The 19,028-nt window shown below is 48.4% G+C and overlaps 1 protein-coding gene across 2 annotated transcripts in view; it reads left to right on the forward strand.

The window, feature by feature from the left end:
• LOC138666998 (zinc finger protein 665-like) overlaps nt 1-19,028 on the forward strand; it is a 42,313-nt gene that overhangs the window by 12,598 nt on the left and 10,687 nt on the right. For both annotated transcript variants that reach the window (XM_069755211.1, XM_069755212.1), the window contains exon 6: nt 765-855. In XM_069755211.1, the coding sequence (XP_069611312.1) occupies nt 765-855 (91 nt within the window). The remainder of the gene's footprint in view (nt 1-764; nt 856-19,028) is intronic.

The raw sequence follows: 19,028 nt of genomic DNA on the forward strand, positions 1-19,028 counted from the left end.
CCCAGCTGCTGGGCTCACCCTCTGTAACTCTCCCCTGCCCAGCTGCTGGGCTCACCCTCTGTAACTCTCCCCTGCCCAGCTGCTGGGCTCACCCTCTGTAACTCTCCCCTGCCCAGCTGCTGGGCTCACCCTCTGTAACTCTCCCCTGCCCAGCTGCAGGGCTCACCCTCTGTAACTCTCCCCTGCCCAGCTGCTGGGCTCACCCTCTGTAACTCTCTTCTGCCCAGTTGCAGGGCTCACCCTCTAACTCTCTCCCCTGGCCAGCTTATGGGATGACCCTCTGTAACTCTCCCCTGCCCAGCTACAGGACTTGACCCTCTGTAACTCTCCCCTGCCCAGTTTCAGGCCTGACGCTGTGTAACTCTCCCCTGCCCAGCTGCAGGGCTGACCTTTTGTAACTGTCCCCTGCCCAGCTACAGAGAGGAGAGGTTTTGGTCTAGTGTATGATGGAGAGAGACCACTCCGACTGGCCCCGGGGTATGTATAATGCATACTTACCCTCCTTTCCCGGGTCTGAAACCGCAGTGCGTACGCTGGTCTCACAGAGGTTTGGACCGGACAACCCCTTTAATTGCTAAGGTTCTGAAGGGCAAAGAAGATTCTAGGTACTGCTAGATAGGTGTCTCCAGTAAAGTGGATATTCAGTGTATATTTTAGACTTGGAGGAGATGACCGTATAACGTTGATCATACACATTAGATGTTCTTTTCTGTTTTTCTAACGTCTTCCCCATCTGTCTGTGACTTTTACAATATTTCTTTCAGGGTGAAGATCTGCCCCATATTAATACTACAGAGACATATGCGAGGGGTGATGAGCGGTGTAAAGAGGAGATTCCTACAGATAACCACACAGGTGAGTAGTGACCACTAAATGCTGAGAAGTCACAGGCTTGTAGAATAATTATAGTATTGATTTTTTCAGAGTATGTTTACATGGAACTCTTGATGTGGATTTTATGGTTAAAGATTTAGGGGATGATTCATTAAGAATAGCACTGTGCACATCAGTTTGAATCAATGTGTGAGGTGGGCTAAGACAGACACCAATTCACCAGAATTGTTACTTAAGTCAGAGACGGCATAACTGTTTTTATCAGATAAATTTTTATTGAACATAATAAATGTTATCTATTCATACAACAAAGTGCATTTGTGTTTTTCATTTTAACAAGAAAATATACCCCTTCTCCCCCCTCCCTCCTTCAGATAACCAACCCCAACTTTCCCCCCTCCTCCCCAAGAAGATCATTTTTATTACAGACAAATTGTATTATTAACATTATTTACCACAACCTCTTAATCATTCCCATTTAGCCATGGCTGCCATAGCTTTTGAAAAAACCCCATCCTATTCCTCTTGGTATAAATGCTTTTTTCGAGCTGGACAATATGATTCACCTGTGCGGTAAATTCTCGTCTGGTTGGAGGTTCCTCCCTAATCCAGTATCTCGCAATCACTTTCCTTGCAACGAAGAGCAATCTAGCTATTGCCATTTTGGCAGTTTCATCGGCCGACAACTCCTCCACATACCCAAGTATACAAACCACTGGATCCCTGGGAATCGCACATCCATAAAGCACTCCAATTTGGTTCAACACTGCTACCCAATATGAAAAGAGCCTGGGGCACACCCACAACATGTGGAGCATACCCGCCTCAGTCTGAGTGCACCTAGGGCACTCAGAATCCAATCTCACTCCGGCTTTGAACAACAAGTCAGGTGTCCTATAGGCCCTATTAACCACATACAATTGCGAGAGTCTCCCAGGCTCACTCATTGACAATTTAGGTATGTATTCCAGAATAGACCCCCATTTGTCATCGTCTATTTCCCCCAGTTCGGCCTCCCATTTTCCTCTAGCTTTAATCGGGTAATCCTCCAAGAATGTGTGTAGTAAATCCCCATATACTTCCGATATAGCCCCCTTTGTTCCATTGTTATTTAGAATACAGTCTAACATGAGATCTTTCTGAACCACTATGGGCCCCCTCTTCCTCTGTGCCTGAAAAGCGTGCTGAACTCTCCTATATTGATACCATTTTAATCCCGGAAACTGAAATTCCTGCCGAAGCGCATCATAAGATCTAAGACTCCCACTGTGAATCAATTGTCCTAATAGCCTAATACCCTTTTCTCTCCATTCTCCCATTCCTTCCATATGGTTAAATTCTTGAAGAGATGAGTTATCCCAGATAGGTGAAAATTCCGTGAAGCCCCCAATTCCCCTAATACGCTTCAGCATCTGCCATACTCTATGAATTAAATTCATGGTGGGAAAGCCATTCCCCAATTTCCTAAATAGTCCTGATTCCAGACCCAAACTCAAGGGCCATACCCCGCTAATATGCACCAGACTACTGTGACCCATTTCTTCCACTAACCCTTTCCCCCATCCCCTAAGATGTTGGCTCTGTGCAGCCAGAAAGTATAACCATGGGTTGGGTAACGCAAGCCCCCCCTCATCTTTGGGTCTCTGCAAAGTCTCCTGCCTAATCCTCGGGCTCTTCTTTCCCCACACCAACTCTCCAAATATCGATTTCAGCTTACGGAATGTTCTCATCGGGATCCATACCGGAGAATTATGTAGGACATACAGGATCTGAGGCATCACCACCATCTTAAGGAGATTTACTCTTCCTACCACTGACAAATTTAGCTTACTCCAAGCTGAGATCTTAGTGCGTATCTTAGTTACTAAAGGCTCGAGATTAAGTTCCTCAAATCTAGTTAAGGGAAGAGCTACCTGAATCCCCAAATATTTAAACTGAGTGACCACCCTTAATTTTGTATCTTCTTCCACCTCCCTTGTACAATCCACTTCTCTATCTATCTGCATAACGCTCGATTTGTCCCAATTAATAACTAGCCCTGAAATTTGCCCAAATCTCTCGATTAATGCTATTACATTTCTTAGTGGTTCCCCAGAGCTCTCAAGGAAAAGCAGTATGTCATCTGCATATAAGGCGATTTTTTCCTCCATCTTCCCATATAAAAACCCTTTCACCATTTGAGACCGTCTGATAGTCGCTGCCAGCGGTTCCACCGCCAAAGCAAACAGCAGCGGGGACAACGGGCACCCCTGCCTTGTACCTCTAAAAAGCTGAAAGCTGTCTGACATCATATTGTTCACCCTGATTTTGGCCACCGGAGAGGAGTATAGGAGTCTCACCCATGACACAAAGACTGGCCCAAACCCACAACGACTCAGCACCGACCACAGGTATTGCCATTCTATACTATCAAAGGCCTTGTGTGCATCGAGGGAAACCACCACTCTCTTGCCAGCATTATCAGCCGGTATTTGCATATTAAGAAATAGCCTTCTCAAGTTAATGGCAGTTGATTTATTAGGCATAAAGCCTGATTGGTCCGAATGAACCACTTTTTCTATCACCCGGGTCAGCCTGTTCGCCAGGGCCTTAGCCAGAATCTTGACATCTGTCGTTAGGAGTGATATCGGCCTATATGACTCCGGCAATCTTGGGTTCTTGTCTGGTTTGGGGATGACCACAATAATGGCCTCCCTCATGGAATCAGGCAATATACCCCTCTCCAGTGACTCCTCAAAGACCTCCAACAACTGAGCCATCAGCTCCTCAGCAAAGTTGCCGTATATTTCGACAGGAATGCCGTCCGCCCCCGGCGCCTTCCCTCCCGCCATGGACCTCAAGGCCCCCTCCAATTCCTCCACCGTAAACGGCCTATCCAACCAGTCTCTATCCTCTGTCTCTATTCTAGGCAAGTCTGCCACCTCTAAGAACCTGTCAATTTCTTCTTCTCCCTGTTCCAATCGTGATGTATATAGTTTGCTGTAAAAACCCTTAAATCCTTCCATAATTTGGGCCCCCTGTGTAACAATACTGCCATTTTCCAATTCTAGGGCATGTACATGTGCCGATTCCCTTTGCGCCGATGCCACCACCGACAGCAGATGCCCCACTTTCTCTCCCTCCGCATAAAATGCCTCTCTTTGGAAATTCCTTGTCCTTTCTGCTCTACGTAAGTGTAACTTATTCACCTCCTCCTGAGCCTTCTTCATACGTTTTATGGTGTCCTGTGAGCGCAGATCATTCAATGCAGCCTCCGCTACCTTCAATTCTTCCATTATCGCTTTATCAGATTCCCTGACGGCATAACTGTTGATGAATTTGGTGGCCACCACCAATTCCTCTCCGCCCTTCACTTTGGAGGAGCTGCTGGGACTGGCATGAAAATACCAAAAATTGCAACATTTTTGCATAACTTCACACTTTGTAAAAAAAAAAATCCCTTCTCTTCAAAGTTTTATTTATTTATTTATTTATTTATTTATTTTTTTTCAAAAAACTGGTGTAAACACTTTACGGGATTGGCTCCTTGTTGCTAAAAGTGAACCTGACAAATGCTGCCCAAACCGTGAGCAGCATGTATCATGCACTGGCTGTACGATCTCGGCCATGTACAGTTAGGGCCAGAAATATTTGGACAGTGACACAAGTTTTGTTATTTTAGCTGTTTACAAAAACATGTTCAGAAATACAATTATATATATAATATGGGCTGAAAGTGCACACTCCCAGCTGTAATATGATAGTTTCCACATCCAAATCGGAGAAAGGGTTTAGGAATCATAGCTCTGTAATGCATAGCGTCCTCTTTTTCAAGGGACCAAAAGTATTTGGACAATGGACTCTAAGGGCTGCAATTAACTCTGAAGGCGTCTCCCTCGTTAACCTGTAATCATTGAAGTAGTTAAAAGGTCAGGGGTGGATTCCAGGTGTGTGGTTTTGCATTTGGAAGCTGTTGCTGTGAGCAGACAACATGCGGTCAAAGGAACTCTCAATTGAGGTGAAGCAGAACATCCTGAGGCTGAAAAAAAAGAAAAAATCCATCAGAGAGATAGCAGACATGCTTTGAGTAGCAAAATCAACAGTTGGGTACATTCTGAGAAAAAAGGAATTGACTGGTGAGCTTGGGAACTCAAAAAGGCCTGGGCGTCCACGGATGACAACAGTGGTGGATGATCGCCGCATACTTAATTTGGTGAAGAAGAACCCGTTCACAACATCAACTGAAGTCCAGAACACTCTCAGTGAAGTAGGTGTATCTGTCTCTAAGTCAACAGTAAAGAGAAGACTCCATGACAGTAAATACAAAGGGTTCACATCTAGATGCAAACCATTCATCAATACCAAAAATAGACAGGCCAGAGTTAAATTTGCAGAAAAACACCTCAAGAAGCCAGCTCAGTTCTGGAAAAGTATTCTATGGACAGATGAGACAAAGATCAACCTGTACCAGAATGATGGGAAGAAAAAAGTTTGGAGAAGAAAGGGAACGGCACATGATCCAAGGCACACCACATCCTCTGTAAAACATGGTGGAGGCAACGTGATGGCATGGGCATGCATGGCTTTCAATGGCACTGGGTCACTTGTGTTTATTGATGACATAAGAGCAGACAAGAGTAGCCGGATGAATTCTGAAGTGTACCGGGATATACTTTCAGCCCAGATTCAGCCAAATGCTGCAAAGTTGATTGGACGGCGCTTCATAGTACAGATGGACAATGACCCCAAGCATACAGCCAAAGCTACCCAGGAGTTCATGAGTGCCAAAAAGTGGAACATTCTGCAATGGCCAAGTCAATCTCCAGATCTAAACCCAATTGAGCATGCATTTCACTTGCTCAAATCCAGACTTAAGACGGAAAGACCCACAAACAAGCAAGACCTGAAGGCTGCGGCTGTAAAGGCCTGGCAAAGCATTAAGAAGGAGGAAACCCAGCGTTTGGTGATGTCCATGGGTTCCAGACTTAAGGCAGTGATTGCCTCCAAAGGATTTGCAACAAAATATTGAAAATAAAAATATTTTGTTTGGGTTATGTATATTTGTCCAATTACTTTTGACCTCCTAAAATGTGGAGTGTTTGTGAAGAAATGTGTACAATTCCTACATTTTTTATCAGATATTTTTGTTCAACCCTTCAAATTAAACGTTACAATCTGCACTTGAATTCTGTTGTAGAGGTTTCATTTCAAATCCAATGTGGTGGCATGCAGAGCCCAACTCGCGAAAATTGTGTCACTGTCCAAATATTTCTGGCCCTAACTGTATGTTTTACTTTGAAACGCTGCAGCATTTCAGAGAAAAACAGACATAGTGGCCTCCAGGGAAAGAGCCACATTGGTGATTAGCCGTATTGGCTGCTCCCTGACGGCTTCTCCCCGCCCGCTGACAGTGACTGACAAGCCTCTGCCTATACGCGCACGTAGGCCACTTATAAGACTAGTCAGCCGTGCGGCTCAGTCTCTAGCAAGATAGATTGGGCAGAATGTATCAGGTAATCTCTGAGGTACTGTATCAGGTTCACTTTGAAGGAAATGCTTTAGGCCTACAACAGATACCTCACACATAACAGATACTTCACACACACACACAAGTATCACAGACACACTACAGATACCTCACAAGCACACACTACAGATACCTCACACACTACAGATACGTCACACACACACAAATGTCACAGACACACTACAGATAACACACGCACACTACAGATACCTCACACATACACACACACACTACAGATACCACACACACACTACAGAAAACACACACATACTACATATACCACACATACACACACTGCATATACCTCACACACACTGCATATACCTCAAACATATATACACACACACTGCATATACCTCACACACACTGCATATACCTCAAACATACACACACACACACTACATATACCACACACACACACACACACACACACTACAGATACCTCACACATACAAGTATCACACACATTAGATACCTCACACACACTAATATCTCTCTCTCACTCACACACACATATCACAGACACACTACAGATATCTCACACACTAATATCACACACATTACAGATACTTCACACACACAAGTATCACAGAGACACTACAGAGTCATCACAAAAACACACTACAGACTCCTCACAAACACAAACTACAGATACCTCCCACACACACACACACACACACACACACACACTACAGATACCACACACACACACACTACAGATACCTTATACAAGTATCACATACACACTACAGATACCTCACACACAGTCCTCTGGGCAGACCCTCAGCTTCTCCTGCTCACAGAGCACTGTTCTAGGACCTCCTTTTTTGCTAGGGCTACAGACCAGAGCAGAAGAATATGTGACCAAGTGGACTGCAGCTGCTTCCCTATTCCCTATCTCTCCCTGGGAGCACACATAGGTAGTTACGGCTGACCTTACAGATTGGTTAAAGGTAGAAATCGGTCAAAGGAGCGCTGAAAGGAGACACTGACACGGGATACAGTTTAGCCACAACGCGTTTCAATGGTCATGCCGTCTTCATCAAGTGGGAGTTTATTGATGGTAGTAAGGAGGCAGTATTTAAATGAAAGACAGCCAATCACGTAAGAGTTGACATTGTCAGTTCAAATTTAAAGGAACGGTTACATATAATGCAAGTGGTCACCTAATATGGCTATGGGCTAGTAATAAACAGTAAAATAACAGTAAGGAACCTTTTAATAAATATAATAAAAATCAATTAGAACAATTAAAACAATAAAGTGAATAATCCTTGATAAAAAAAAACCTGGATGAAAAAGTAAGACCTATAATACTAAAAATAAAAAATATGGATATTTATCTGGTTGCTTTCTCTATCATTAAGTTCAGTCCTTCGGGGGCCAGCGTGACAAGCTTAAATATCCAAAAGCTCTCTCTATTTATCAAGCTACTAATACCATCTGCCACAGTGTCAGGTATGTGATCAATGATCTTTAATTTCTCCTTCGCCTCATTGGGGGACACAGGACCATGATTATGCTGCTGTCACTAGGAGGCTGACACTAAGCTGAGACAAAAAAAGGTTAGCTCCTCCCCTGCAGTATACACCCTCATGCTGGCTTCCAGTTCAAGCTTAGTGTCCGTAGGAGGCACACTGTTTTTTAATTCTACCCGGACGAAGGGGGCGACGGATTCTTTCATGGTCCGATCTCCCCCAAACCAACAACAGGCGAGCACGGGAGTTTTACCTCTCCGTATCCTCTCCTGCGACGTGGGAGCCACTGCCTGAGCTGACCTTTTTTGGGCGACGGTTTTTTCCCTAAAAGGGCGCCGATCTCCCCACTTTGTACAGACGAGCACTGGTGTTTTACCTCCAGTACCCTCTTCTGCAGCCAGGCCTTTTTATTGCCGGACATCTGCCCTGTCCACCAGGTTTCACCCTCGGCTGTACAGAGGCACTAGTACCCGTGGCGTCCGTGCAGCACACCCTGCATCACCACTGCATGCGGCTGATTCAGGTGGTGGACGGTTCCTCTCCACCCCCCTTTCTGGGGCTGGTGGATGGAGGCTTCCCAACCCCTGCACCGTCCCTGTCTTTCACCCCAGACACTCCTACCTCAGCCCCTTGTGCGCTGCTCCATCAGGGTAAGTGTCTCGTGGGAAGGGGGGGTGGTCGCCGGTTCTGCGGTTCGGAGGGCTCCCACTTACTAGTGGCACACTTTATTCCTGGGCCCCTTGTTGTCCCGGCCATCAGCGGCCGCGCGCCAGGCCGAAGCCGCAAATTTAGTCCCCGGCTTCGGCCTAGCCGGCTGGGGATCTGGCGCTTCCCGATAGGCTCCGCCCCCTTTTTCGCGTCATCGCGCGGCGGCGCCCCCCGGTCATGGCGCTTCTCGCTGTGTGCGAGATCTCTCCCCCAGGTCTCGGCGGCCATCTTGGATCCTCTCTGCACGCCGCAGCTCCAGGTCTCCCAGCCGCAGCGTCCTCCACGTGCAGCGCTGTGCACGCCGGCTGTCGCCTAGTCCTCCTGCCGTCTCCCTCTTCCTCTGTGGGACACAGGACCAGGGTAAGGAGACCGTCAGCTCTCTCCTGCAGAGCCGCCCTCGCTTCCTTAGGCTAGACCCTGGGTATCTGGCATTAGTGTACACCATGTCTCAGTCTAAGACTAAAAAATCCTCAAAGGTGCACTCGAACTTTTTTTCTGCGTGTACCACCTGCCAGGCTCCACTTCCCCGCCCTCAAAGCTCTCCCCTCTGCTCTGCCTGCGATGCCCCATGTGCCCAGGAGCCCTCCACCGCCACCAACTCCGGCGTACCTAGCCCTCCCCCCCCCGTGGGTCGCTTCACTTTCGCAGTCCGTGGATTTTTTAGCCAACGCCATCAAATTCATTCAAAATCCTCCCGGGGAACGGGGCAATCCGTTACAGGTCCTAAGAAATCCCTCTGTAGCAGGGGAATCGTCGGCCAGCAGGGGCCGCTCTCTCCATAAAGAGGCACGGTCATCCAGAAAACGGACCCGCACTACCTCTCCTGAGCGCTCACCTCGCCACTCAGACTCTGGCAGCTCCACCTCTCGCTCACCCTCTTTGGGGGCTCGCAGCGTTCACGACTCTGAACATGAGTCCGAAGTTTCATTGGACCTGGAGGCTTCGGAGTTCAGAGCTACGGTTGACTCCCTCATTGTAGCAGTCAATCACGCACTTAAGGTGGATGATGACTCTAATTCCGCTCCGGAACACGCTGTCTCTTTTACCAGAACCAAGCGTTCCCACAAAACTTTTGCCTCTCACCCAGATTTTCTGGATATAGTCAGGCGACACAGGGAGCGTCCAGATAAGCGTTTCACGGGTAAGAAGGACCTGGTATCCAAGTATCCCTTTTCAGCAGATCTCGTGAAAGACTGGACGGATCTCCCTATAGTAGATCCTCCGGTCTCGCGCCTGGCTTCTAAAACGCTTCTTTCAGTCCCGGACGGCGCTTCAATTAAGAGTCCCACCGAACGCCAGCTAGACTCTCTAGCTCGCTCTGTGTACGAAGCCTCAGGCTCTTCCCTATCCCCCTCCTTCGCCGTGGCTTGGGTGGCCAAGGCAATGGTTTCCTGGGCGGATGCTCTAGCGAAATCCATTCATGAACAGGACCTCCCGTCTGAGATGGCGGACCTGGCTAAACAGATAACCATGGCTAGTGATTACGTGATGTACGCCTCCCTTGATGCAGCGAATTGCGCAGCATCGGCGGCTTCTAACGCCATCTCTATCAGAAGGGCTCTTTGGCTCAGAGAGTGGCGCGCAGATTCCTCCTCTAAAAAATCTCTGATCTCTCTCCCTTTTCAAAGTGGGCGCCTTTTCGGTGAAAAGCTTGACCAGCTGATTTCCGGCTCCACAGGGGGAAAGAGCAAGTTCCTTCCCCAACAGAGGCCCAAGGCGGCCTTCCAGCGCCAGCCTTACTTTCGTTTTCGGCCCTTTCGTACCAGCCCAGCCTGGTCCAATCCTACCGGTCTTTCAAGATCGGACCGATCCGCTCGCACAGACAGAGACGCTCGTTCCTCCTTCAGGCCGAATCCTTCCTGGCGCGGAAAGCCGAGGCAGTCCAGAACCAGAGGTGCGAGACCCCCCAGATTCCCGTCTCAATGACTTGGGAACGGCGCCAGTCGATACCACCAGAGTAGGAGGACGTCTACTCCTTTTTCGGCAAGCCTGGCTCTCCGTCATTCACGACGAATGGGTCAGGGATCTGGTATCGTCTGGCTACAAAATAGAGTTCTCCGTGCCTCCTCCAACTCGGTTTTTCCCCTCTCGTCTCCCCAGCTCGGGAGCTCAGTCTCGCGCCCTCCTTTGCGCCATTCACTCCCTCCGCCAAAGCGGGGTCATTGTTCCGGTCCCGGAGCACGAGAGGTTCAAAGGTTTCTACTCAAACCTCTTCGTCGTGCCAAAGAAGGACGGAAAGGTACGCCCCATTTTGGATCTGAAGCTCCTGAACAAGTGCGTAAGAGTACGGCACTTCAGGATGGAATCGCTCAGATCGGTCATCTCGTCGATGGAAAGAGGGGAATTCTTGGCATCAATAGACATCAAGGATGCCTATCTTCACATTCCGATATTCCCGCCTCATCAGAGGTTCCTCCGCTTTGCCGTTCTGGAGGACCACTTCCAGTTCACGGCCTTACGATTCGGTCTTGCCACGGCGCCCAGGGTATTCACGAAGGTCATGGCGGCTGTCATGGCCATCCTTCATTCTCGAGGAGTCGTCGTGTTACCTTACTTAGACGATCTCCTCATAAAGGGCCCGTCTTTTCAGGCCTGCGAGTCAAGCGTCCACATTACCCTGGATTCTCTTTCGCGCCTGGACTGGTTGATCAACTTGGACAAGTCCTCTCCCGTTCCTGCCCGTCGGATCTCCTTTCTGGGAATGATCCTGGACACTTCAAGGGGGCTGGTCTTGCTTCCTCGGTCCAAGGCCCAAGCGCTTCAGCAGGGAGCCCGAACGCTCTGCCATCCTCGCCCGCGAACCATTCGGTTCGCCATGAAGATCCTGGGAAAGATGGTTGCAGCAATCGAAGCGGTTCCTTTTGCTCAACTCCATCTCCGCCCCTTGCAACAGGCTTTGCTGGGCAACTGGGACAGGAGTCTCCCATCTCTCGACCGCCCTTGCCCCCTGTCCCCGCGGGTCAGACAATCACTCGTATGGTGGACCCTGGGTCAATCTCTTCTCCAGGGGAAGTCCTTCCTCCCGATCCGCTGGTTAGTGGTAACTACCGACGCCAGTCTTCTCGGCTGGGGGGCGGTGTTTCTTCATCACTCTGCCCAGGGCCGTTGGACAGTTCGGGAATCCAGGCTCCCCATCAACATCCTGGAGATTCATGCTATCAGACTTGCCCTGAGTCGCTTTCACACCCTGCTCGCGGGTCACCCAATACGAGTCCAATCGGACAACGTCACGGCGGTGGCTTACATCAACCACCAGGGGGGTACCCGCAGCAGGGCGGCGATGCAGGAAGTCTCTCACATCCTTCGTTGGGCCGAAACCAACCATTCCATCATCTCTGCGGTGCACATTCCGGGAGTCGAGAACTGGGCCGCGGACTTCCTGAGCCGCCAGGGCCTTGCCTCGGGGGAGTGGGAACTCCACCCAGAGGTCTTTCGACAGATCTGTCTTCGCTGGGGGACCCCGGACGTGGATCTGATGGCGTCCAGATTGAACGCCAAGGTCCACAACTTCATTGCTCGCTCTCGGGATCCCCAGGCCATAGGAGTAGACGCGCTGATTTCTCCGTGGCATCCGTTTCAACTCCCTTACGTGTTCCCTCCTCTCCCCTTACTGCCGAAGGTGATCCGGAAGATCAAGACGGAGGGAGTTCCGGTCATTCTGGTCGCCCCAGACTGGCCACGCCGCGCTTGGTACGCGGAACTCGTTCAGCTCGTAGCCGACGTTCCCTGGCGGTTACCAGACCGCCCAGACCTACTTCGCCAAGGTCCGATCTGCCACCAGAGCTCAGGGACCCTACGTTTAACGGCGTGGCTGTTGAAACCTGGATTCTAACTCGTGCCAGTTTCTCTCAGCAGGTCATTCCCACCATGTTAAGTGCTCGCAAGGCGTCTTCCGCCTCCATTTACCACCGCGTCTGGAAAACCTTCTTCTCATGGTGCAGGCTCCGAGGGCACCCTCCGCTCGTTTTCTCTATCCCTTGGATCTTGAATTTCCTGCAGTCCGGTCTGGACTCCGGATTGGCACTGAGTTCCCTCAAAGGCCAGATCTCAGCGTTATCCGTGCTGTTCCAGTTCAGGATCGCCGCCAACCTTCAAGTCAAGACCTTCATTCAGGGAGTCTCCCATGTGGTTCCTCCTTACAGGATGCCGTTAGAAACCTGGGATCTCAACTTGGTCCTGGGGGTTCTTCAGGAACCTCCGTTCGAACCCCTTCAAGACGTTCCGCTCTCTGTCCTCTCATGGAAGGTTGCCTTCCTGGTAGCGGTGACGTCCATCAGAAGGGTTTCAGAGCTCGCCGCTTTGTCCTGCCGGGCACCGTTCCTTGCCTTTCACCAGGACAAAGTGGTCCTACGCCCTTCTCCGGCGTTTCTTCCGAAGGTGGTCTCATCTTTTCATCTTAACGAGGACATCATCCTTCCCTCTTTTTGCCCGCAGCCCAAACATAGGGTCGAGAAGGCTCTCCATACTCTGGACGTGGTACGGGCCCTCAGGAGGTACATTTCCAGAACGGCTCATTTCAGAAAATCGGACGCCCTTTTCGTGCTCCCGGAGGGTCACAGAAAGGGTTTGGCTACGTTTAAATCCACGATAGCCAGATGGATCCGATCTGCTATCCAGGAATCCTATCGGGTCAGGGGCAGTCCTATCCCGGCGGGGATTAGAGCACACTCCACTCGGTCGATGGGTGCTTCCTGGGCCATCCGGCACCAGGCAACAGCGGAGCAGGTTTGCAAGGCCGCAACGTGGTCCAGCCTGCATACCTTCACAAAGCATTACAATGTCCACATCCATTCCTCTGCGGACGTGGCCCTTGGCAGGCGTATCCTGCAAGCGGCCGTTGCGCATTTGTAGTCAGATGGTACACGGAGTTATTTGGTTGTTTTGTTTCCCTCCCAGGGACTGCTTTGGGACGTCCCATGGTCCTGTGTCCCCCAATGAGGCGAAGGAGAAATAGGGATTTTTGTGTGTACTCACCGTAAAATCCTTTTCTCCGAGCCACTCATTGGGGGACACAGCACCCACCCTGGTAGCCTTACGGCTCGTTACCTTTTTTGGTCTTTGACTGTTTGTTTGACATGTTATATGCTAATGTTACTTGATATATTGTTGTTATTTTCCTACTGCTTTTGCACTGAACTGGGTCTCTGGAAGCCAGCATGAGGGTGTATACAGCAGGGGAGGAGCTAACCTTTTTTTTGTCTCAGCTTAGTGTCAGCCTCCTAGTGACAGCAGCATAACCATGGTCCTGTGTCCCCCAATGAGTGGCTCGGAGAAAAGGATTTTACGGTGAGTACACACAAAAATCCCTATTTTAGAGTTTTTATACTTTTCTGGTGTACCATTAGGAAATGCTTGGAGGGCTCTTCCAAAAATGTGGCCAACCCCACTTCAAGTGGACAAGACACTTTTGATAACCTTTCTCAATTATTGGTTTACGAGAATTTTTCTACTTCACAATCTTCCACCCAATCTTCACTTCCAATTTTCCCAGCCATTAGGTTGAATTCCCCCTCCACTAGTTTAAGCACCCCCACTTTGCTACCAGTGATCGAAACTGTAGAATCTAACATCATGGTGAGGAATAACGTGGTTGGTTCACTTCACTAAATCAGGGCTAGTCGGGGACAGCCGCCGTTGAGTGGGGGCACCAAAAAAAGTATCTATCAGGGTGCCAACCTCCACTGCTAGGAAGGGACAGCAGTCTAGTATAGGGAAATTGCTAGGTTATTGTTATAGATCTTATTGTATTCTTTGTCTGCACTGGGAAAAGGTGTTCTTTTTAAAATAATTTAAAATTAAAGTTTTCGCTTTTTAAGTGATTACATGTTTTAATATTAGTAGTATATCCCATCTGGTGCTTGGGGACAGGAATGGCACGGGCCTGTGTGTTTTCAAATGCCAGGGCTGAATTTCAGCCCCAGTCCGTACTTGTCATAATGAATAGGGGTTGTTATGTCCAAGAAGCTCTTAGACTCCTCAGTGACTCTGATTATTACTCTAAATTGAATTATAATTCGATTGATATATTCACTGAATATATCACTTTCATCAAGACTACTCACGCATTCTGAATAAAAAGGAGTTTAAGTTTCTCAACATTTCACGCTTGAAGACCCCATTCTTCTATTTTTTACCAAAAATTCATAAAAATCCGCTTAATCCTCCAGGTCGTCCCATCATTTCTGGCATTGGTTTAATCGCGAGTAACCTTTCTCATTATGTAGATCTCTTTCTCCGAAAATATGTCTTGAGTTTTTAGATTCTTACCTAAAAGATTCATCCCACCTTATTGACTCCATTCTCAAATTACCACCTATTCCTGGTTGTTTTTTAATCACAATGGATGTTCAAGCCCTTTAAACAAACATCCCCCATGAGAGGGGTATTGAGGCAGTGCACCAATTTCTTTTAACGGACTCTTCTTTACCCTCCCTTCAAAGAGACTTTATAAAGAGCGCCATTCGTTTTGTGCTCGATAATAATGTGTTTTCTTTTGAACATGTTTTTTACCCCCAGGTCAAAGGCTGCGCGATGGGGACAAGATTCGCCCCCAGTTTTGCTAATTTATTCATGGGGGCATTTGAGTTCGTCTTCATCGCGCAGTCCGACCTGGCATCTGGTAAACTAGCATTCTCTCAACGCTTTATAGATGATTTATTTATCGTTTGGACTGGCACAGACGGGGAATCACTTGAGTTCATCTCTAATTTCAATAAGAATCCTTGGGGTCTATGTTTTACAACTAATATCTTTAATTTATCTATTCAATTTTTGGATCTTCTGATACATGTTGACGGATCTGGTTGTTTCTCTACAACCACAAATTTTAAGAAAGTTGACGTAAACAGTTAATTAAGTTTAAGCAGTGGCCATCTGCCAAGGTGGATTCAAAATGCCCCGTATGGGCAATACTGGCGAATATGTAAAAACTGTACACAGGATTCTGACTTTCTGAAGGAGGCTAAGGTTTTGAATCAAAGGTTTCAACAGAGAGGGTATCCTAAGAAACTGGTTCAAAATGCCTTCCTGAAAGCTAAAACTCTCTTCCTAAAGGATTGCATTAACAGATCTAATAATGGATTCACCTTCGCAGGAAATGGCATTTGGGAGATGGAGCTTTGTCACAACCTATAATCAATCCTCTGGATTGATTAGGAAGCTTCTCTCCAAGTATTGGTTCATCCTTAAAGGGGACCCTATACTTTCGAGACATATCCCCGCCCATCTCAGCACGATATTTCGTAGGAATCGTACGCTACGGAATCTTGTTGCACCTAGTAATACCACGTTAATCCCAGCCTCTTCTTCAGTTTCCAAACGTCTGTGAACCCTGGCTGTTTCTCATGTAGATCCACTAAATGTCTCTGTTGCACTTCTATTCTGAATGGGGTACGAGAATTTAAATCAAACACCACAGGTACAACTTATAAGATTAACTTCCATGTGAATTGTCAATCCACTTACCGTATATACTCGAGTATAAGCCAACCCGAGAATAAGCTGACCCCCCTAATTTTGCCACAAAAAACTGGGAAAACTTATTGACTCGAGTATAAGCCTAGGGTGGAAAATGCAGCAGCTACCGGTAAATATCAAAAATAAAAATAGATACCAATAAAAGTAAAATTAATTGAGACATCAGTAGGGTAAGTGCTTTTGAATATCCATATTGAATCAGGAGCCCCATATAATGCTCCATACAGTTCATGATGGGCCCCATAAGATGCTCCATATAAAATACGCCCCATACAGGTACGGACTGGGGCTGAAATTCAGTCCTAGCATTTGAAATCACACAGGCCCATGCGGTCCCCGTCCCCAAGCACCAGATGGGATAAATTACTAATATTACCCTGGATGGAGGAAAGGAAGATTTACTACAAAACCAATATTTCTAATTATACCTGTGGCCTGCTGGGGTAAGTGACGAAGTCAGCAACTTTGTGCTCTATCCCAACTCTCAACAGTATGGGTATCTTGAGAACACCGATTCTGTTAACAATGTAGCAGACAAGGCAGCCCATGAGCAGACAGGCCCTTCTAGCATTTGCCAGAATTGCCATATGGCCAGTCCGGCTCCATATAATCCTGCATATTAAAATATGCCCCATATAATGCTGCACAAAGGTTAATAATGGCCCCATAAGATGCTCCATAGAAACATTTGCCCCATACAATGCTGCATAAAGGTTGATGGCCTCATAAGATGCTCCATACATTATGTCCCCATAAGATGCTCCATACATTATGGCCCCATAAGATGCTCCATACATTATGACCCCATAAGATGCTCCATACATTATGGCCCCATGAGATGCTCCATACATTATGGCCCCATGAGATGCTCCATACATTATGGCCCCATGAGATGCTCCATACATTATGGCCCCATGAGATGCTCCATACATTGTGGCCCCATGAGATGCTCCATACATTGTGGCCCCATGAGATGCTCCATAAATTTTGGCCCCATGAGATGCTCCATACATTGTGGCCCCATACGATGCTCCATACATTGTGGCCCCATGCGATGCTCCATAAAAAAAATCACAGACTCGCCTCTCTTCTCTCTGGCCCCCTGCACTTGCGATAGTCACCTTCCTCGTACCACCGCTGCGCGCTGCTCTGTCTTCCATCCTCTGCACTGACTGTTCAGGCAGAGGGCGGTGCGCACACTAATCACGTCATCGCGCCCTCTGACCTGAACAGTGCAGAGGATGGAAGACAGAGCGGCACGCAGCGGTGGAACGAGGAAGGTGACTATCGCGCAATGCTCACCTCCCCCGATATACTCACCTGCTCCCGGCGTGGTCCCTGGCAGCGTCTCACTGTCAGATGGTCTCCGGGAGCCGGCGGCATCTTCGTGTTCAGCGGTCACGTACCGCTCATTACAGTAATGAATATGCGTCCATATTCATTACTTTAATGAGCGGTACCACGTGACCGCTGAACACAGGAAGAGCTGCCCGGAGACCATCGGACATGCAGGGACAGCGCCAGGAGCAGGTGAGTATGTTACCGCGCCGCTCCCCCACTGACCTCCCCCCGCTGACAATAACTCGAGTATAAGCTGAGAGGGTCACTTTCAGCCCCAAAAAGTGGGCTGAAAATCTCGGCTTATACTCGAGTATATACGGTATGTGGTTTATTTGATTGAATGTGGTTGTGGTCTACAATATGTAGGCCGTACCATACAAACCAAGCACGCTAAGCTTAACAAACATCGCCAGAATATTCTAAATGGATTTCTTCCTCATAGTCTCTCCAAGCATTTCCTAATGGTACACCAGAAAAGTATAAAAACTCTAAAATTAACGATCATTGATCACATACCCGACACCGTGGCAGATCTTCTTAGTAGCTTGATGAATAGAGAGAGCTTTTGGATATTAAGCTTGTCACGCTGGCCCCCGAAGGACTGAACTTAATGATAGAGAGCAACCAGATAAATATCCATATTTTTTTATTTTTAGTATTATAGGTCTGACTTTTTCATCCAGGTTTTTTTTTTATCAAGTAGTATTCACTTTTTATTCACTTTACTCTGTCGCCTCATTGGGGGACACAGGACCATGGGTGTTATGCTGCTGTCCACTAGGAGGCGACACTATGCATAATCTGAAAAAGATTAACCGTGGCTCCTCCTCTGCAGTATACACCCCTGGACGGCGTCAGCCTTCTCCAGTTTTTGCTTAGTGTCGCATAGGACGCACACTTAAAAATTTTTATACTCTGTTTTTTTCCGACGGATTACAGATGAAGAAAAGTGAGTCTCCTGTGAGACTCCTGGCATGGCTCCTTCCTCGGCCCCCTATTATGGGGTGCCCGGTTGAAGTCGAGATGGCTATTCCCTATGTCGCTCCTTCCCCAGTCCCTCGGGTGCTGGTTCGAAGTCGAGACCCCCCTCTTTCCCCAATTCCTTTTGGTTTCTGGGTAGAGGTCGAGGTGAGGATAAAGCCCCCTGATGGTGACAGCATCATCCTCCCTAACCCCCCTCTGGGGGCATTAGGTTGAGACACCTCAGGTAGGGCCTGTACAGGCAACACTCTGCAGCTCCCAGCAATGGGCCAGTACACTGCGCCTGCATCCAGGGACCCCAGCCCAGCTGCGGGCTCCTGTCGGGGCCGGGGGGAGTGCAGGCAGGCATGACACAATAGAGACACAGGGCTCCCTGCTCCCCTGTCTCTGCAGCAGCACCAGCTCTATACTGCCTCAGGGGGACCTCTCTCAGGGCCCCCCCTTCCGCTTATAGCCCCACCACTATCCTGCCTTAAATCCGGGGGGTCCGGTTCAGATCCGTCCCCCTCCCAGACTTTTGCGCCGGCCTTGAGCAGGGACGCAGTAGACCGGCAGGTAGAACGAATGGCTCATTCAATTTTCGAGGCTGCAGGGGCATCCCTGGCTCCCGCGTTCGCTTCAATTTGGGCTGCCAAGGCCATTCTGGCCTGGGCCAAAAATTTACAAGCTGGCCTCTAAGCATCCGCTCCTGAGCTGTCGGACCA

This window comes from Ranitomeya imitator, chromosome 2 (assembly GCF_032444005.1).
Source record: "Ranitomeya imitator isolate aRanImi1 chromosome 2, aRanImi1.pri, whole genome shotgun sequence".
In the NCBI taxonomy this organism is placed as follows: domain Eukaryota; kingdom Metazoa; phylum Chordata; class Amphibia; order Anura; family Dendrobatidae; genus Ranitomeya; species Ranitomeya imitator.